Source organism: Protopterus annectens, chromosome 6.part0 (assembly GCF_019279795.1).
Source record: "Protopterus annectens isolate FY-2018-M chromosome 6.part0, PAN1.0, whole genome shotgun sequence".
Taxonomy (NCBI): domain Eukaryota; kingdom Metazoa; phylum Chordata; order Ceratodontiformes; family Protopteridae; genus Protopterus; species Protopterus annectens.
In genome coordinates this window covers 1,731,769,714-1,731,791,908 of record NC_056737.1, presented here as the reverse complement: position 1 = coordinate 1,731,791,908, position 22,195 = coordinate 1,731,769,714, and the positions used below count along the sequence as shown (strand labels likewise).

Here is a 22,195-nt window from a genome sequence, read left to right as displayed (position 1 = left end):
TCCTACTTATGTTACACTGCAACCTGAGAATTTGCAAGCAAATGTTGCTAACATTAACAGTGTTTCTGAGGTGGAGAGGATTCAGTGAAACAGTCTTCGATAGCCCAGAGATACAGATTACTATGTAGGGTTCTGTGTAAGTTAGAAAAAGTAGGACTTTTTAATTCATTGATAAAGTTAAAGAAGCCTAATCCTTTAATATCATTAAACATATCAATCTTATTTCTGAAGGAATGTGAGGGAAAGCTTATTATATATTTTTGGAAGGTGCTGTATAACATATGAAATTTATCTATTATGGACATTTTTTTAGTATTAGGGTCTCTGATTTGGTATTACCTCCCCCAGAGATGTGTTTAGAATTTCAAACAGAACCAGATCACACATTGCTGTATAAACCAGGCAGGGGGCCATGCCATAGTAATTTTGTAGGAAACAGAATATAACAGCTTTGAAAGACTTCCTGAATAGTTCAAATTTTCTTACTCTACTATTTTTTATTTAATTTAGTTGTTTACGAAAAATCTGACTGGGCCAAAAAGTGCCCATTTTCAGCAGAGTTCCGGGGAGAAAAGCTTCACAGTCACAATGTTTTGAAAATCAGATAGAGAAATTTTAAATTACAAAGTATCATGTTATACTACAAAACATCAAGTATGTATATTTTAAATGACAAAGTATCATATTACACTCCTTTTTTTACTATTATTTTTCTTGTAGTGATTTGTTACGCCACTTCAAATAATTCTTTCAGGTGGATTGTTTGAATATAGGAATCACATGGAAGAGTAGAATAAAATGAAGAAGAAAGTGATTGTTGGCAGAAAATCTTTCAAGATGATAATACAGAAATGGTTAAGTAGTTTTCTAATCAAACATTTGCAGTAATATGTCAAAACAAACTGCATCCTTTATTATTTGGCGACATGGAGAAATAAAATAAGTTTATGCATAAATTACATACTGCAGATAAGAACATAAAGATTAGTTGTGTAAAATCTTACCATAACGTTAGATGTCCTTCTCTTCTCTGTTGCAGTATTCTTTACATGAGGAAGATTGCCTACTAAGCGACCCGATGCTGGCCAGTATACAAACGTCTTTTGTGCCTGGGGTGCATGGTACATCACACTTAGGCTGCTACTAGACATAGGCTATAAAAACGACCTACGCACACACCCTCCTCAGAACTGAGTGCCCTAGGAAGAACACTTGAGAAATAGGTATGTAGGAAGAACACATGCAGGGGGATGGAAGGCGGGATAGAATACTGTAACAGAGAAGAGAAGGACATCTAATGTTATGGTAAGATTTTACACAATCTATATCCTATTCTGCTATTGCAGTATTCTTTACATGAGGAAGAACGCAAAAGCTCATAAGGAGAAGGAGATGGAGGAGTTAAGGGTAGAGGAGCTTTCCAGGAAGCTGTGCCGAATAGCCCTAGCACACCCTGTCCTGGATTTGGGGATGCTGTCTAGTTGGCTGGTGAAAGTATGGACTGATGACCAAGTAGTTGCCTCCAAAATGGAACTGATGTCCACCCCTTTGAAGAAGGTGCCAGATGAGGCAATATCTCTGGTGCAATGTGCCTTAACTGAAGAAGAGAGGCTCTTTCCATGGTATTCATAGCAGAAGGAGTTAGCCTTAGAGATCCAGTTGGAAATAGCTTGTTTAGAAACAGGATGCCCTAGGGCTCCAGGGTGAAAGGAAACAAACAACTGGCCCAATTTCTTAATACTCTTAGTTTTGTCAAGATAAAACCTATGCTGTCTGTGTACATCCACACTGTGCAGAGCTTGTTCTGCAGAGTTTTAGGGTGAAGGGAAAAAGGTAGGAAGGTGGACAGCTTGCTTTAGTGATAATTCATTTACCACCTTGGGCATAAATGAGGGGTTGGAGCAGAGAGATACCCTGTCCTTTTGAAACACCAAGAAAGGTGTGGAGGCCATAAGGGCCTGGAGTTCAGAAACCCTTCGGGAAGAAGTGATTGCCAGTAGCAAGATCATTTTCCAGGAGCAGTATTTTAGAGAAGCAGAAGCTGCTGACTCAAAAGGGGCCAAGGTCAGTTTTTCCAAGACAAAGTTAAGATCCTATGAGGTGGAGCTGGTTTCCTGAGAGGTCTCATGTGAAGGAAGCCTTTGAGGAACTGTTTGGCCTCGAACCTTGAAAGCAAGGGAGGTGAGAGAGGCAGACAGGCAGAGATATCTGACATGTACTTTCACTAAAGACTATGTTAAGCCAGCATCCAGCAATTCACACAGTTATGACAGAACTAGGGATTTCCACTGTTAGTGGGTCCAGGTTATTTGAGAAACACCAGATTGAAAATCTTTTCCATTTGGATAAATAAGATTTTCTAGCACTGGGTTTCCTGGCATATGGTAGTACCCTAAAAGCATGTCCGTCTGAAAGGAATCAAAGCTCTATCACCCACAGCTTGATCTGCAAAGTTGACAGGTGAGGGTGGATGAGGGCTCTCTTGTGTTGTGTGAGTAGGTCCACTCTGTGGGGTAACTTGTGGTGATTGCCCTTGGTGACATGCAGGCGTAATGGGAACCAATGCTGTCTGCATGAAAAACTGAGTGTGCCCACATTCCAGACCAGAGGATATGGGTCTCTGGCACAAAATTGAGGAAGTTGTCTGCTCATGGGGGAGGTAAAGAGATCTACTTGTGGAGTACCCCATTGGTGAACAATGTCCAAGAACATGTTCCTGTGAAGCATCCATTTGTGGGGTTGTGTTGTGGACCTGCTCAATGTGTCTGCCCATACATTCAAGCTTGAGCGAATATTTACTGCCTGAAGGTGTACCTGCAGTTTGACAGCCAGCACCCACACTTGCAGGGCTAGTCTGCACAGGAGGTATGACCTGGCCCCCCCCACCTCGTTTGTTCACATACCAGAGCATTGTCATATTGTCTGTGAAACTTTTTAAGGGCCCTGGAATGAGTAAAGACTGAAAGGCCTGGAGTGCTAGCAGCAGTGCCCTCCTTTCTTTTATGTTGATGTGATCTTTTCTTTGAAAAGGTGACCAAGTGCCTTGTGCTTTAATAAAGCCAAAGGTTGCTCCCCAGCCTGTGTCTGAGGTGTCTGTGTACATCTCTTGTACTGGTTAAACAGAATGAAGTGGAAAGCCTGGGTTGGCAGAGAGTTCTTGAAAACCATCAGGTTATTTCCCCTCTTCAGGCAGGGAAAAAGGGGAACCTGAAAGTTCAAAGGGTGTGCATGCTGTGTCCACTCTGATTTCAGGAACCACTGCAATTTTCTAATGTGCAATTTTGCCAGAGGGAGCACAGGGATGGTGGATACCATTAAGTCCAGGGTTTTGAGAAAGGTTCTGACTGATATATGTGAGAGGCTATGAAAGAAGCCAGTGAGCTTTTGAATGGGAAAGGAAATCTTTATGAGACCTATTTGGAATCTACATCCCAAAAAATGTGGTCCTGCAATGGGGACAGAATGGATTTTTGGTAATTTATGGTGAATCCCAGGGAAAGATGGATGGAAACTACATGGTTGAGATCTTGCTCTAGTGCCTCTGGATTGTCTGTTTCGAAAAGAAGATCATCCAGGTATGGGAAAACTTGGATGCCCTGCAGTCTGCAGAACGCCACCACTGGTGCTAGGCATTTTGTGAATACCCTTGGGGCAGTAGAAAGACCAAAGGGAAAAGTTGAAAACTTAGTGTCCAGAGGCTACAGAGAACCTTAAATATTTCCTGTAGCTGGGATGAATTGGAATATGAAGGTAGGTGTCCTTTATGTCTATTGAGGCCATAAAGGCTTGAGGTAAGATCAAAGGGAACAGAGTTTGTAATGTGAGCATCCTGAAGGTGGGTACTTTCAGGTAGGTGTTGAGGAAGGAGAGATCTAAGATGGGTCTCCAGGGGCCTTCTTTCCTTGGAACTGTCAACATCCTGGAATAGAACCCCTTGCCTCTTTGATGAATAGGGACAGTTTGAATGGTGTCTTGATCCAGCAGGTTTTCCAACAACTGTGGAAGTTGTTCTTTGGGTGGTTGGGGAATGCCCCTGAAAGGAAGTAGAGACTCCCAAACCATGAAGTATCTGCTTTTTATGATGGAAAGTACCCAAGAATCTTGAGTAATGTCTTCCCAAGCTGGACTTGAAAGAGAAAGGTGAAGGGAAAGGCGTGGTGGTGATATGGGGTCCAAATAGTCAAATGGACCCTGGGCTGTCAGGAAAAGTCTGCTTTTGTGGTGGGGCTTGTTGAAGAGTCCTAAACAACTGTTCTCTTTCCAGACATTTCTGTCTTAGAGTGAGGTGGCCTGGATTGTCTACTGACAAAAAACGGCTTAGAAGGGTAATTTTTTCTGGAATTTTAGGACAGGAGATACCAGGAGGTGTATTAAGTCCTGCATCACTACCCTTCTCCTGCAAAGTTTTAAATAGGTCAGCAGACAGGGGGCCAAACAGGGCTGAATTGTCCAGAGGAGCATCCATCAATTTGGATTTGATATCCTCTGATAAGAGTTGGAGTCTTAACCATGCAAATTTTCTAAGGACAAATCTGGAGGCAGCTGCCCTAGTGGAAGCCTCTGCAGCATTCTAGCTACATTTAATTGATTGGCAGGTGACCTGAGAGGTTGCACCCAACAAGGATATAACTAGACTTTTATTCTCAGAATCAGGCAAATCTGAAATGATTTTAGATAACTGGGACAAGAGCCGTAAACAGTATTTTGTCATGTGGGTTTGGTAGTTGATTGCCCTAAAGGCAAGGGTGACGGACATATGCACTTTTTTCCTTACTCTCTCCAAATGTTTGCTGTCCTTATCAGAAGGAAGCAGGGAGGTTGAAGGAAGAAGCCTAGATGGTCTGTCTGAAGCCACAGTGATGACTGATGGGTCAGCTGTGGGTGCTTTGAATAAGAACTTGCAGTCTGCAGGCATCTTATAAAATCTGTATTTTTAGGTGCAGGAGGCTGTGAATCTGGACTTCTGCTTGAAGATGCAAATACATCTAAGAATGAAGGAAGGATAAGGGGAACAGTTGACATGTTTAACTTTTTGTTTCTTTATTATAGGAATATCAACTTTATGTTAGGATGGTGGGCTGGATGTAGGCCTACACTCGATTATGTCTGAATCCACTTCCTAACTGAATGGTCAGGATCCCCCCCTAGGGCCTTCAGACATTATGAGGCCGGGTTCCTTTTGGACATCCTATCCGGATGCCTGATATACCTCCAAGATTGTGCTGATATCCTGCTCCAAGGTGACCTTTATTACAGCTTCAGCCTGTGGATCGGACAACGGCCCTGATCATACATCTGGATTAGTGATCGTTTCAGGAGAGATGCCTGGCACTGGAGGTGCAGCTGAAGCTTCGAGCCTGAGTTTATTAGCCTTCTGCTTCACTAATGACTCTACCTTTGAGCCTAAGGACCCTCCATTTTTTTAGCAAAAAGTTTTACCCACTGATTTTTTTTAAGTATATGGAAAGAGAATTCAGTCTACTTCTTAAAGTTTTGGGAAAAAGGATTGGCAAACAGGGCAAGCCTTATGGTCGTGAAAAAGCCCAAGACAGAAAAGGCACTGTCAATGGTTGCCCTTGTGTGGAATCTGACTTCCACATTGGCATTTGCCCTTCTTGGGTGACATTAAATCATATACATAATCAAAAAAGGACTCCCCAACGGGGCACTTATCTGAGACGTTGAGAGACATACAGAAGACACGTTTGGTCTGGCAACAAAGAAGTTCTGAGGATAGTGTGTGTGTACGTTGATTTTCTGGCCTACGTCTGATAGTCTATGTGTGACATACCACACACCCTAGGCACTAAAGACTTTTATATACTGGCCAATGTCAGGTCGCTTGGCAGGCAATCTCCCTCATGTAAAGAATACTGCAACAGCAAAATAGAAGGACATCAGGATTTTATCGACTCTAGTTAGGGTGTGGACTAATTTGTTCAGGGAGTCTGTATTGATCTCCCAGTTTATAAGTTAAAGTGTACTAGGAGAGTGGTGTTTGGTTTAATACACAGGGACTCCATACTTGTTAGGTAACAGGTATTGGCTGAGGGGGACATAAAAAGGGTCCTGTAGTTAGCTATAATATAAGAGGCTCTGTTAATAGTAAATTGGATGTGGAAGAATTCTAGATCATTATCTTGTCTAATGAGTCCGCAGATGAAGTGTGTCTTAAAGATTAATAAGACATCAAGATCTTTAGTTCCTTTGTCTAATGTGGTGGGCCTGCAATGAAGAAGTGTTTTTAATGGTCTTGAACCAGGTCCCTGTGATGATACATACAGTGATGTTTTGCAGAATAAGGAGTGCTTGTGTGGAGTGGAATTTTTTTGTTAAGGTGGAATTTTTTTGTTAAGGTGTTGAGCAGCAATACATTGTTATCCAGACTCTGTTTAGTTATGTAAACTATGTTTGACAAACTGAATTTTAAATAATATGCCTTTCATTATCACATTCACTTAACTCCAGTGATCAGGATAGATAGAGTTGAGAGTGAAGCTCAAAATCATGTCCCCTTCTTATAACATGCTAAAATAATATTTCTACCTTAAAGTCTCCCACAAACAATCTTCATAATATCCAGTGTCTTATAAGACTAACACTATACCAACTTTAACATTATAAAGAATGATCTTCATACTACTTGGTGTCACACAAGACTTGAACACAGTGATAAGAACTACCTTATAGCAGCTGGTGTCTCACAAGAGTAACGGAATACCTATCTTGTACATTGCAAAGAGCAACCTTCATAATATCTTCTGCATCAGTACGTACCTTGTACATAACAAAGACAAGTAAGCCTAGAAGTAGCAATCCTGCCAGAACAGCGAGGATGATGACCCAATATGGTACAGGTTGTTTGATTTCTGGTTGAACCCACATCACATATGTATTGACCTATGAAACAAAAATGACAAATTTTGTTCTTGCAACTAGATTACATGAAATTGTTATTCAGCTAAGATTTTATTTCACTACGAAAGTGATCATAAACTCTTTTAGTACTTTTACTGACTTAGTAGCAGAACTTAGTCCTATAATTAAAAAAAAAATGACAGGTACAGGGTTTAATTCTTTTGCTTAGTTTGTGATGTACTAACCCAGCAGCATAAAACAAGTTAGTGCAGCAGTTTAAAGGCGAGCCAAACCACTAAAGGCAGGCCTTTGTAAGGTGCTGGCATTGTCGACCATGTTTCATTCTTATCAAAACTGCACTTGATATCACCAATAAGTATAACATGAGAACTGCAAAAACATTGTAAATAGGGGTAAAGCGTTGATATCTTAGGAAAAGGGCTAAAATGGTCCTATCCTACCTCTTCAACTCCTTAGAGCAAGAAATCTGGACAAAGTCAAATTACGGGGGACAAAGGTCCAAAAAAAGAGACATTTTAAATATTGCTTTTATAAATTTAGAAAGTTGATAGAACAACAGGTTTTGTTTTAGCATGTATTTTCTGAAGGGTATGGAGTCTAAATCTCAAATATGTCATTATTTTCCGACTTCAATCTTCAATGATTTGCCAGTGATTTGCCAGAAAGCAGCACTTTGATGAGAAACAGGCCAAAATATGAGGCAAAAATCTTGGACCTGGACTAGTGGCTTCCCCTGCTACTGGCAGATTCTGTTAGGGCAGTTTGGGATGCCCACCGTGGGTTCCTTTAGACCCATGAGCAGCACTGGGTGTCCCTTTCCCGTGCAGTGATGCCCTGCTTGCTAGGTATAGGTATCCCTTCTTCCCCAGCTCATCTAAAGTAGCACATTGCCTTAGGACACAAGGATTTGTTTAGCTGATAGACAAAGTGTTAAGGGCTTGTTCCCCTCACCAAAAGGTCTGCCAGCACTTCATCAGTGGTGACCTGACATCCACTCACCCACCTATAAGTGCTTAGTTTAGCAACATATTCATACACACTTTCATCTGCCTTGCGTCTATGTTCATGAAACCTTTTCCTATAAGCTTCAGGTGTTAGCTGAAAAAATTCTAGCAAACAATTCTCAACAGCAGTATAATCAAAAATTCACGATCAGATAATTTAGACAGCACAGTTACCGCTTTACCATGGAGTAAGGGGATCAGGAACTGTACTCACAGCCTTTGGTCAACATCATACTGTTTACATACCCTCTCAAACATAGGAATGAAACTATCAAAATTATCCCCCTCTGTAAACTGTGGAAGAAATTTACTGACCTTTTGTGTTTCTAGGGTTTGGTTACTCCCTTCCCCATTACCTCCATGACTCTGGAAAAGAGTCAGCATCTACTTTTCGTGCTGCCTCTGCCTCGCCTTCTCCAGCTTCCAGGCATAGCAGTTTCTTATTCTCCTCAGCCTGTAGACATCTCATTCTCAGTGTTGCTTCTGTTTCCAAATGCCTGGCCTCCAACTCAAGTCTCTTTAGCTCCAGATGGATTTTTATGTCCTCTGCAGAAAGGCTGAGCTGTCCATTCTCTGAGTGTTGTACATCTCCACGGCTAATCTGATCATCCCCCTGGTTGCTATTCTCTGATGCAGCTGTGACCAAAGCTGCAATCATGTCTGCTTTAGTCAGGTTTCCATGCACCAGTCCTTTAGCCTGGCACATCTCAGCCAACTGGCTCCTTGTCAGCTTACTGTAACTCATCTGTTGACATGCTTGCCTGCTCTCCCTGATTAACTTAGCTAACAAAAGAAATAAAGCAATTGTGATTTGAACTCTGAATATTCACTGCATGGCTGATTTAGAGTACAAAAACACCTTCAGTGATCACTGTACATAAGCTACAGGAATTCACTATCCACACCACTACAAGCCAATTCTTACATGATGTGGCTAACTCACCACTATCAAACAATTAATATTTGATGAGGATACTCCACCACTGCCAAACACTTAATATGAGACACTCATGCACTGGCCCAGTAATCAAGGAGCCTCAATTCTCACCACTAGCACCAGTGAGGGGCATGCATATTGGGGGGATAACAAGTACACACATATTAAAGTACAATTTCCCTTAAGAGCACACCATACCTCCCAACTGTCCCGAATTACTCAGATTTTACCGAGTTTTGGGGTCCAAAAATGGGGTGCCACTATTCCCGAGTGGCACCCCTTTGTTTCCGATTTTTCTCTTTGTTTTTTTTATTTTTTTTTTTTATTTTTCTCGCTTTTGCTGACGTCATCGTGCACTCGATGACATCAGCTCTGTCAGGGCTACCAGCCTGTCGGAATTCAGCTCGCACACGTAAGTAGGTTCAAATCAAATGCTTTTGCGAGCAGGAATGGTTGTTTGTGTCACTCACGCCTGGTTTATAGTAGCTCCTACCTGCTTTTATCGCTGTTGGGTTTATTTTCTCTCGCTGAGAAGCTCCTGGCTTAGCCTGCAATGGATATATTCAGTCTCGCTCGCTTGTTGGATTTATAAACTCCTGGGGAGTCCTGGCTCAGCTGCAAGTAAGTGAGGTCAGTTTGAACAACCGGCCTGCCTGTAAACAATGGAGAATAATGCAAGTAAGGAGAGGTGTTTACATTCTCTCTCGCTCAAAAGCTCCTGGCTTAGCCTGCAATGGATATATCCATTCTTGCTCACTCGTTGGATTTATTTCTTGTTTTCCCCACTGTAGTGTAATGTCAGAATTGGTATATCTGAGTTGCAAGGGTTGGGAAGGTGTGCGGGGGGACTTGCCCCCCTGGAAAAAAAAAACACTATTTTTTTTGTATTTTTGTAGCTTTAGATGAAACATTCCACTGGTGTAAAGTTGTCAAAGGAATTTTACTTGATGTAAGAGACCTTCAACATTTTCCATCCATCATTCTAACATCAGGAGGACATCGCACCATGTATTATTTTTTTCTTTTCTTTCAGTGGATATGTGTATGTATGTCTGTATGTGTGTTTGCTGTAGAGAAATGCACATATCCTTTGGTCCTGCAGTCCATCATAGGTTGCTTGTTTTTTCTTCAGGACTAAAATTGCTATAATTTTATCACCAGGTCACCAGATACCCTCTGATACATGCACGTTTTATAGCTGATCTTTCATTTCTGATTGTGAGATATATATATATATATATATATATATATATATATACATACATATATATATATATGTATATATATATATATATATATATATATATATTTATATATGTATATCTATATATATATGTATAGATATATATATATATATATATATATATATATATATATATATATATATATATATATATATGTATGTATATATATATATATATATGTATGTATATATATATATATATATATATATATATATATGTATGTATATATCATGGTGTGTTGAGGTTTATTTGGGATAGGAGAGTGACTTAAGTTCACATGGAGGGCGGCAGATTTGTTCAAAGCTGTAATGTATGTAACTGGAGACTGCATACCATTTAATTTGGTTTTCATTTAATTGAACGTTTTATTGTACTACTTAGGAATAGGATAGCTGTAAAGAGTATTTCACCACCATGCTGTACCAAAATGAAAGAAAAGTAGATAACATTTTGTCCATTTTTGTTGAACTGTGTTCTTTGTGGTGTCATTATTATCTGTGAGGGCTATGGGATCTTTGTGTGTGTGTGTGTGTGTGTGTGTGTGTGTGTGTTTGCGCGCGCGTGTGTGTGTGCATGTATGTGCATGTGTGCGTGTGTATGTGTGTGTGTGTACATTTTGCTACAGAGTAACTCCATGGCATTGTCAGGGTACTGCATAGCAGGTAGAGGTAGTTAGTGGTGAAAGTGTTTCTTTTCTTTATGGAGGCATGAGAGCAGCTGACAGCAATATGAACGAAAATCATGCTACCCATCAATGTATGTAGTCTGTAAGTTGGGTTTGTCATGAAGACACAATTCAAATAAAAGAATGACAATTATTGTAGCTTTGCCCAGGTTTTTTGTGCTAAGAGGTTGACAGTTGTGGTGAGAAGTGAGAAATTAATTCACTAAATGATAGCCATTAAGTTTAAGTCTTCCTATTTTTCAGAAGGCTGATGATTTGGCATAGTGGTGTGTTTTTCTAACTGTAGTGCATAGGGTCCTGGGTTAAAAACTTGCCAGTGAAATGCATGGCGGTAATACATTTTATTCTAGCAACTTTACAAAATTATACAAGCAATGTTTAAAATGTGTCCCTGGTTTATGACCTTTTGTCGTCCCCCCAAAAAAATGAAATTGTAAATAAGTGTGAGATGCTGTGCAAGATGCCTATGGCTTAACACTACTATCATTCTATTTATGGTGTGGGTATGGAGGTAGACTTTTATGATGGAAATGTTCTGAATTTGGCAGTTTTGTCGTCATTGTTTCATTGCCTACAGTACAGCCTACTGGAACAATGTTCAAACAATAAATTTAAAATGCGCTCCAACAAGTGTGTTGTATTATACAAAGAATATAATTTAAAACAAGTGTGTTGCATTATACAAGGAATATAATTTAATAACGTCAGTGAGGTGCATCAAAGAAAAGAACACATGTATATTTCTTGTTTTGTGTGCAAGGGGCCAATTATTTGAAAACAGCCCAAAGGTAATCTTTATCCACCACTGGCCAGATGCATTTTCTTTAGATGTGGTATGGGTTTCAGTGCTGTTATAATGAATGTGAGTTTCAAGGGCAGAGAAGGTTTAATGCCAAGCCTATTTTCATTGTGAGACTGTATTGCTTTGTTTACCAGATGTCTATTAGTGTTTCTTCATTGTTGTGCTGTAAAATGTAAAAATAAAATCCAAATAATCATTGTAGAAGTAAAGCAGTATGCATGCATACATTAGTTGTTGTTGTATCTTTCGGCTTTTCCCGGTTAGGGGTTGCCACAGCAGAACTCCGGTCCGCTAATGATTGGCAGTAGATTTTTACGTACCGAGTTGCCAGCCCTGACACACAACCTTCAATGAAGGTACACCCATTCACGCATGTCTCCACACAGAAGACATTTTAGCTGAGAATCGAACAGGACAACGTCTTACTGTGAGGCGACAATGCTACCGCAGCACCACCACCGCAGTTCATGCATGCATACATTACTGTTTATGGTAAATGGGGCGAAATAGCCAGGTAATGAGACATTGGAATGGCTGCAGGGGGACTCTGGTGTGGTGCCATATTTTGGTTGGTTGTTCTTCAGTTTGCGACTTTGCGTTAGAAAGTTGGTATCCCACAATTCCATTAGACTGGGTGGGGTTACGTAATTATGTATGCAAATTATATGTTAATCAGCATACAGATTTGTACCTATTTTTCATGGGCCTTGTCCAGATTTTTGATGATTCCAGGTTGAGAAGTATGGAGCACACAGAGATCACAGTCAGTTTCTCCCTTTCTCTCCAGATCCCCAATAAGACTTTCCACTGGCACAGCTATAGGGTCCAGATCTCTGCCTAGTGGTCAAGCTAAAACCTCCAGCACCCTCTCTGTCCAGCCAGTGCTTCATCTTCCTGCCCAAGTAGCTGACACACACACACACACACACACACACACACACACACACACACACACACACACACACTTTAAGAACTGATTTATATATAAACACACGGACACTCCTGGGGAAGACTGGTACAGGTTTCTCCAGCTATGCCCCCTTTCTGCCCAGACTATAAGGTAGTACCGACTGTCACCAACCACTAATATCAGCTACTATAAGGCCCTTCCCAAAGGGTGACCAATTGCACTGTGTAATAATATTGTTATCCAAATAGTAAGTGTGCCGAACAGCAAGCCTATTGGAGTAGCTTGGACAGTATCACCAAATACATGCAATGTACCCTAAGAGCTTAAATGATCTCTACACAAAACAGCCACAGCTGAAAGGTTTAAAAATATTTAACAACAACAAATAAAAACACAAGACAAATCTCATCAATTCAACACAGTGCTAATCAAGAGTTCAGAGATCACAGGAAACTTTTAAAACAATACTGCAGGAAAGTCTGAATTAAATTTAGAAAACAGCTAGGCTAATCTGGCTATATTTCTATCTAACTTTAAGAGAAATACTAAGTTCTAAATATCTACTAACATACAGAGCAAGCAAGTGCTGGTGAGCTGTCAGCTTTAGACAAAATCCAAAATACTCATTTTACTCTCTGAGAAAAAGTGTTAAATTGAGGATACCCAGTACTGCTGGGTCATTTTACATTACATCATTTTATCACTTCTCCTTTAGTTCCCAGGTAAGAGAAACTCAAAATTTACATTTCTTTGTAAGCTTCACATGGCCAGGAAGCCACAGCAATTACAAGGCACTTTTGCATGTAAAATCTAGCAATCATCTCTGTCTTAATAACAATAGAAAGAATTTGCTAGCATATACAAATTTGAAGCCAAGGCTTTGCAATAAAACAATACAATTAAAACAGCAGAGACATTTAAATTTCAGGCTTCATATCCTTCAGAAAATACAGGTTAATGCAAAACCTGTTATTCAAGCAACTTTCCAAGTTAATTTTTATCTCCCCATTATTTTTGGGTCTGTCCAGATTTATTGTGCTGAGAGGTTGAGAGGTATCATAGCAATGCATTATAAGCTCCCTCGGGTATGTAAGGCCCAAATTGTGTACTGACAAAAAACATCAAGATGTTAAAAGATAATTCAGTGAGAGAGTGTGAGCTATTGTAAAACTCTGCAACACAGGAATGATGTGGTGGTACCAAGAGGCAGCAGTAAGCATAACCAGATGTAGCATAAAGGCTCCCTAGGCATCAGCCTAGGGCCATGTGCTAGCTGGAGGGCCCCATCAACAGTGCCAGTGTCACTCAGTATCATATAGACATTAAACATTTTTGTGGCTAATATGAGTAGTTATTGATGTGCAATCACAGCTGTTAAATAAGTTTTATGATTGGGCATCACTAACTATTAACAAAAAATGGTATTCCCTTTAAAATCATGGTCATGCTTTATGTTGAATTTGACCGGCATATTCCATTAGATTTTTTTTTTTTGTATACTGTTTTTTTCTCCCTGTCCTCTCTCCCCCTCCACGTACCCACAAGCAGTACAGACAAAATGATCCTGTGATGTGTGTCTATGCAGTGCAACTCTTCAGGCAATCTCAAATTGATTGCAGGACAAAATGGTTGTTGCTTGCCATAGTTTCTTTACAAAAGAACCAGTGCAAATTGTGCTCACTTCAGTTCTGGTAGTAAACATTTTGACTTTTGTTTGTTTGAAATGTCGCTATCATCAAACTGTCTTTGTAACTTTTTAAGGGAGTACAGACTATTTGTCTAGCTAATTACAGTTTAATTTCTTAAAGCTCAGCTGTATTTGATCTTGCAGAATGCCCGTGTTTTTACCTCCTGTTTTGCAATGTTTTTTGTAAAATTTGTGTTTTTCTGGCAGACTGTTGAGAACTGCAGTCACTAAATAATGACAGCTAATAGATTTTCAGAATTCATATCCTTTAGAACATGTGTGAGAAAATTGTATTGTGGCAATTTTTTCTGCAAAAAGCCAAGCATCCAACACGTAGTAGTGAAAAGATAAAGCTTGCCAGGCAGCGATACAGGCAGGTCTGGACAGTCTGCTCACCATCTGGAAGAGAACTGCTGGTCAGTAAGCAATTACTGAGATCTTTCTGGACAAATACATTTCTTTCTTACAAGATCTCTGTCTTGTCCAAAGCACTGTACTTAACCATATCAGGTTCTTCATCCCCAATACCTGCTTGCATTCAACAATTTTCCAACATTCACCCCATTCACACTTCACACTGCATAGGCTGGTGCTTAGTATCATACCATGTCTTTGCTTTAGCAATATACTGCATACAAGATTTGGGGATAGCTTATCAGGAGCGAAAGACAGGGACCTCTGGCAGTCATCTACAAGGCCATCAGGGCTGCCAGCACTATCCTCAGGAACTGAAGAAGCAAGAGAGAAAAAGTCTTAGGAGTGATTTGAGAATCATTCTGACATTCCCATTATTCAAGATCAGAAGACTAATGTGGGGTAGATCAAGTAGACAACGTAATTAGACCAGGAGATTTGATCTACTACCAAGTCCAAACTTTTCACATCTAGCAAGAAGATCAAGTCTAATGTATGTCCTAATTTGTGTTCTGAAGAGGTAAACACGTCTTCCCAAACTTGTGGGGGAGGCATATGTAGAAATCATCTGGCTTACTACACACAAGGGGGGATGAGAACTGAGAATACTAAATCCACCTGATTAAAATTGTACCACTGAAGTGTTATGTTTTTTTTTTTTTTTTTTGTCACTTGAGATCAAACATGGATATGGCTGATGCTGCTAATAGCTGTAGCGATATGAAAAAAAAAACTCCTTTGGATATGAATAAAATCTCATCAACAGTATAAAAAACACTGGAAACTTTCTCAGCAATGTATCATGTTTACATGAGTACCATTTTCATGATAACACATAGATTTTTCTGGACTGCAGTCGGGATAATCAAAGCACTTCAGTAGTCTGGAATGCTCCTCCTTTGGGGTGTAGTCCTTAAAAATCCCAAAACTTGATCAAGGTCTTAAAGAGATCATTGAATACATCATGAAATAAGATTCTCTGGGGCAAACAGCCACCCAATGAGCAGGAAAAAAATCTGCATGAAGCAGGAAACCTGGTTGGAAGGGTAAAAAAATACATGAATGCACCTTCTCTTCTCTCTCCAGAATTCTCTCACCCAGAATATGACCCACTTTATCATTCCAGCAGGAGGAAGTTACTATGGAAAAGGACTTCTGCCTCTTTGCTGCATACTTTCAAAGCTTTCAAATGTCTGGAAATACACAGAGAAAGATATGGGACACACTACAGCAAATTAAATTGTTATGCAAATGAGACTGTCAGTGGTATTCCAGATAACTCACCGGATGAAGGTTGAACTTCACCAAAAGGTCATACTACGTTTGATTTGGGTTGGTATTGCTGGAATGAAGACAACACCCTTCATACAGAAGTATTCAGAAAATACCCAGAATATAACACCTTACTCCATGCATCCAGCTTTCATCCAGCACATATCACTAAAACATCCCCAAGTCTCAATTCATTAGGATGAGACGTATTTGTTCAGATGAAAATACCTTTGAAATCTTTTGTAAAGATTTGTCCAACAGGTTTCAAGAACGGGGTTACAGCATGGGCTATGTACATACAGTGAGCAATCATGCTGCAAATTTAGATAGAGAGAACCTTCTTAAATACAAACAAAAATCACAAAATACAAACAACACTACGATTCATCACTACATATGGTAGGGATACCAGCAGAGTCATTGATGCCATTAGACGACACTGGAATATTCTCTTAGCTGACAATTTCTTGTCACAACATTTATCTGAGACCTGTATGTCCTCATTCAGAAAAGGGAAAAATCTTGGATCTTATTTCAACCACTACAAACACCATTATGATCCCATCAATTATAACATGACTCAAACCTTAATCTCTGGAGACAAGTTAGTGGGCTGCATGTCATGTGGACATTGCAGCCATTGCAAACATGTGCTAAAAAACAAACAATTCTCCAGTAGCAATTGCAGTATTATATTTGACATCAAGTTTTTTTGCAAATTGCAGCACAGATTGGATCATCTATATGGCTTCTTGCAGTTGTCATGCATTTTATATAGGACAAACATCCAGACCTCTTAATTTACGTATTTCTGAACACCTCAGTGATATCAAAAGTAAGAGAATGAGCAATGCCCTTTATAAACATACTCTTAAACACACCACAGCAAAGTTTCACTTCACCATCATTGATAAAATAATAGGTGACAGATCTAACAAATCTGGATGGCATAGTAAATTAAATGCAAAAGAGAAAAAAATGAATTGTGAAATTAGGTGGACTTTTCCAGCCTGGTCTTAATGAATATTTATGATTTGGTACATTAATGAATATTCATGAGTTCACCAAAGAAATTCTGTAATTAATCATTTTCATATGTATCAAGATGTTTTTGGAATTTACACTGATGAAGGCTAGGTCAACACCATAGCCAAAACCGGTCTGTTCATTCTTGTTTTTTTTTTATTTTTATTAACTAATTAAATTAGTTTACACAGCTCACAGTTGCTGGCTTTTGCTTTTTGAATATCAATACACCAAAAGTCTAATCCTTTCTTAAAAGGGGGAAGAGTATCTACATTTCTCATATAGAGGATATATGTACCTATAAGAACATTTATGGAATTTATAAAAGATTTTACTGCGGTGGTGGTGCTGCGGTAGCGTTGTCCTGTTCGATTCTCAGCTAGAGCGTCTTGTGTGTGGAGACATGCGTGAATGGGCGTACCTTTGTTGAAGGTTGTGCGTCAGGGCTGGCAACTCGGCACGTAAAAATCTACTGCCAATCATTAGCGGACCGGAGTTCTGCTGTGGCGACCCCTAACCAGGAAAAGCCGAAAGACACAACAACTATGTTTATTTTCAATAGCCTGATCCCTTATTACCATCTCCCAGTCTGAAGTCCTGATTGTATAACTAATAGCTGCAAAGTCTGATCTATATAATTTCCAACAAGTTGCCTCTTTACAAAGCCCTTTGATCATAAGTATCTTGAGTTCACAGGTAATATAACAATAATCAGATGACCCCCAATTCTGGACCAACTTTTACCTAACTTCAAATTTGTTAGTTTTTTTTGGTCCCCTCAGACCTCATATGTACCAGTCTGAACCGCAGCTCCACATATCCACCCTGGGTCTACAAGTCAGTTTCCTATGTGAGCTCAGCTTGTCTGTGCATCCATCCAGGGGGTCTATTTATATCCTACCTACTTCCCCCTTTATGACGCCCTCACTTGCTGCTTGCATCGGAGCACAACTCTCCTCTTTGGACCACGCCTCCTCTTAGGAAGCATATCTAGACGTGCCCTCTCACCAAGAGGATGGGCACACCCATCCCTTCCTGGCTGCTCCATCAGTTCCCGAGCCACTAAATGAACCTAGGTTGACTTGGCCGTAGTCAGGGCTTTCTCTCTCTATGCCACTGGAGAAGTTCTTCAAGTGTGCTATTTACCCAAACTATATCCAACATATTACCCACTCTAGATGGGCCAGTTACTACCTGCATATAGGTTTTCAGTCACATGACTTATCACCTTACAGTTAGAGGAGGTGAAGCTCCAGTTCACTACTTTAAGAATCTGTTTAGCTTTAACATGTTCAAAATAGGTCTACATGACTCACCTTTTCCAAAACAAGAAACAGCCTGAAGTAAAACCATTTGCATTGGCTCTACTGTTCCTTCCAATAACACTTCCACTAAGAGGTGTTGGGCTAAACATTCCAGGTCCTTTGATTTCTTTCTTTTTTTTGTTGTGTATACAAATCTATACCATACAAATCTATACCTTCTGGAGACTATTTGAAGTACCCATTGGTTCAAAGTTATGCTTGAACAGCTTTGGTAAAAGAAGGCCTACCAGACCCATGTCCTGAGGCAATGAGGGAGAATGGTGGGAGACTGAAAGCAAGGGTGGAGGTTTTCAGAAGGAGGTGGAAGGAGGCTGGTATTCTCCCAGCTGTAGCCTGCTGAAGTTTGCGCCTTGACAGCCCAAGAGCTCTCAATATAGTCCTGCCATTTTCTTTTCTGTGTAACTTTTATTTTAGCAGCGTTTCCCTGCCCCCAGTAGAAAGATCCATTCATTGAAGGATAATTTCTGTTGTATTTGTAAACAAAAGAGTGAAACATGTTTGACTAATTCTAGTTTACCCTCTATCCTCTAGTGTTTTAAAAATATTGTAAGATGGGGGTCCAAAGTGCAATTCCTTATCTGAGACAGCATTGAGTTGAGTCTTCATATCCTTAGAAAAGGACTGGGAAATCAGCCAAGAATGGCTTCTGAGCCTGTTTCTGCACTTCTGGAAACTGCATCTACAGAGTCATATACACATTTTATGGCATGTTACCCCAACTGCACACTAATGTGTGCTTAGCCAATTATATCTGGCTTGAGGGTTTCATTATGTATTACCCTGCAGCTATGTTGGAGTTGCAAGATGATATGGCCATAATACTTCTGAATGTGGGTCAAAACATTTAGGGCCCTGAAAGCCAGAGGTGTCGAGCTGAATATCTTTTCTCCTATACTGGTTTAGTAATATGCTTTCCCTATTACTGAGAACAAAAGTTTACTCTTCTATTTTTGAGCTATTGTGCTATTATACTTCAACTGACACCTTTTCCAGGGATGTTATGTCTGAATCAGGTTCCTCCACTCTGTAGAAGCTGTCAGGCCTCTTAGGACTGAGTGTGTCTGTGGGGTTGGGGGGGGGGGTACAGGTAATTCAGTTCTAAGGACATGGCTTTAAAAACTTTAAAACAGGTTTCCTTAGGTGGGCTCAACACAGAAGGTTTCAGTATGTCCACTGGGAATCAGAGGACTCCTGTGATTGCCATTTCATGTGTTCTCTCATCACTGACAGTGTGTCCCAAAAGGACAAGTCCTCTGGTAGACATATAGAGGAAAAAGTGTCTTCACTGGCAGTGCAAAACCTAGTGGTGAAGTAAGCTATGACCTCTAGTCCATTTTCTCTTCTTCTTTACCATCATTAGATTCTGAGTTTCTGACATGTGAGGCTTTCCACTTTCTCTTTGGAAAGTGGACTCCAGATAGAGATCTGTTTGAAATTTGCCTGCAGGCTGCAAAGAAATTGAAGGAAGCTATAAACCAACTTGGACCAATCCTGGGATGGAGTGAAAAGGCATGGGATATATGCAAATGACCCTTAAAGACATACCAGTATTTCAACTACATGGCTTCTGAATGCCCATGACTTTTTAAGTTTTTATGGATACATTCAGGCCAATAAAGCCAAACCCAAGTAGCTGTAGACATGCATGTTTAATTTTTTTGCTACTTGAGAAACACAGAGGTTAAAATCAAGACTGATGTCCATTAAGGTATTACACAGTGAAGAATCTATTACAACAGATTGGGTAACAGAGATTATTTATTTTTTGGTCCTCAAGTTGAGAAAGGATGGTCACCAGATTTGAATATGGTACCAGTCACCATTTTAGTTGGCTGTGCTTCTGGGAGTCCCTAAGCAAATTTCAGTCACGTAGCAAAGATGGGGCAAAGGGGGCAGATGTCTGGAGTGCAATCAGAATATTCTGATCAGTCAGCAGAGCACTACTGGCATGAATGCTGAAAGTAAAGTTGTGATCAGGACCAAAAAGCTTTTGCACTTTGGGTATTTATTAAGATGTATCAAGCAGTTTACTACATTTTTTAAAGTAGAGCTTTTTAAGACTGGTACAGACAGTAGAATTGGGGAGTGGTCCTTACTAACCACAGAATAGAGCGCAGAACGTTTTTTTTTTTTTCTTCGTATTTAAAATAATAAGCACCTATCCAGGCATGTCCATGGGACAGCCCCAGGTGTTTTCTCCTGTCCAATTGATGAATCTGGACATCTTGGGGCAATGCAGAAATTGCCTCATGTACACTGACAACCCTCTCCTCCTACCACCCAACATTACAACCTGTGAGAGATGCACTTATATAGCCAAACTGGAAGCCATGCTCTCTCCAGCCAAGTCTGGACTAGACAGTCAAGAGGAGAAGGTTAACACCTGCACCACACCACACTCAACACATAGTCCTTCAAAACCCACACTACCAAAACCCACACACAGAAATACAAAGTACACACCCACATTCACGGAGGCTCTCAATAAAAATCTGCTCAAGCAACACAGACCTCCCAAGCTGAAACGCAGACAACCACCACCCCCCAACATTACCCAAATGACACATAGCCCACAAAATCAGTGTGCCACTCAAACTCAGCCCATAAGGCAAAACAATGTACCCAACACACTAGTCATAGGTGACTCTACAGTCAGGCACACTGATGTCCCACTCACCAGACTAAACAAGGAGAAAGTTACTGTCAGCTACCTGTCAGGTGCCAGAATCCGCCACATAATGCACGTACTCAGGTCACTCCACAACAAGTACAAATACGAGTCTGTCACTGTCCATGTTGGTGTGAATGACCTGAGATGTACCTCCCTGGACTACATGAAAAGAGACATGTAGGAGCTCTCGGACCTTGTAGTCCAGGCAGGTATGACCCTAGCCCTGAGTTGCATCCTGCCTTCACCCAGAATAATACCACAGTACAAGGAGAAAATGATTGACCTCAACAATTGGCTAAGCTTCTGGTGTCATTCTAAGGGGATCCACTATCTGTCTGCCTGGGATGACATGATCGACAGACCACGATGCTTTGCTAGAGATGGCCTGCACCTGGTGCCCCTGGGATTCCGGATACTGGCTAAGGCTCTTGCCACCCCTATAGTGCCTTTTTTAGGCAAGGTTCAAATGCAAAATTCACCACCATGACAGGTACAAGCAAACTCTGAGGGTAATGCTACTCAATGCTAGAATTCTAAACCTCAAAATGCACTCACTCAAGGCACTCCTTAAAATGGGGAACATCGACATCTGTGCAGTGACAGAAACCTGGTTCAAGGCTCCAGAGAGCACCCCTGCATTACCAGGCTACAATTCATAGCACACCTTTCGGCCACCTAACCTGGACTGAAACACTAAAGGCGGAGACATGTCCATATTCATTAAGGATATCCACACCTCCAGGCTAGTTGCTCAATATAATGCATCCAAAATTATCCAAGTACAACTAACACTGGGCAAGACTGCAATCCAGGTTGTAGCTTGTTACAGATCTTCCACCATGCCCCAGGATTCCCACTCTTCATTTCTTAAGATACTGGAAAATATTAAGGTACAACACAATACCTTAATTATGGGCGATTTCAACTACCCCACCATCAACTGGGAAAACTACTCATGTACCAACTCATTTGCTCAACGTTTTCTGGAATTCATAAATTCCAACACCTTGGATCAGCTTGTCCACACCCCCACCAGGGGCAGCAATATCCTGGACCTGGTCATTACCAATATGGGTAACCGCTGTTCCACGCCAGAGGTCAACTCCTCGCTGGTCAGATCCGACCACAAGCTAATCACCCTAGACATCCATATCCCACCCCCACCCCCCATTAAGGAAACCAGTGTCAAAAACTACTCCAAAGTCTCAACAATGCTTCTTAAGACAGAAGTGGCAAACTTCATGACATCCATGCAGACAGAAAATAGAGGTATGACTGCTGAATCTTACACAAATGTACTGTATAAACACGTACACGAGTGCATGGATTGTGCCATCCA

The 22,195-nt window shown here is 40.5% G+C and overlaps 1 protein-coding gene across 1 annotated transcript in view; it reads right to left on the bottom strand.

Moving 5' to 3' along the window:
• The window catches only part of ITGAV (integrin subunit alpha V), a 1,332,605-nt gene that overhangs the window by 15,697 nt on the left and 1,294,713 nt on the right, over positions 1-22,195 (bottom strand). The window contains exon 30 of the mRNA XM_044075123.1: positions 6,778-6,900. Within this exon, the coding sequence (XP_043931058.1) occupies positions 6,778-6,900 (123 nt within the window). The remainder of the gene's footprint in view (positions 1-6,777; positions 6,901-22,195) is intronic.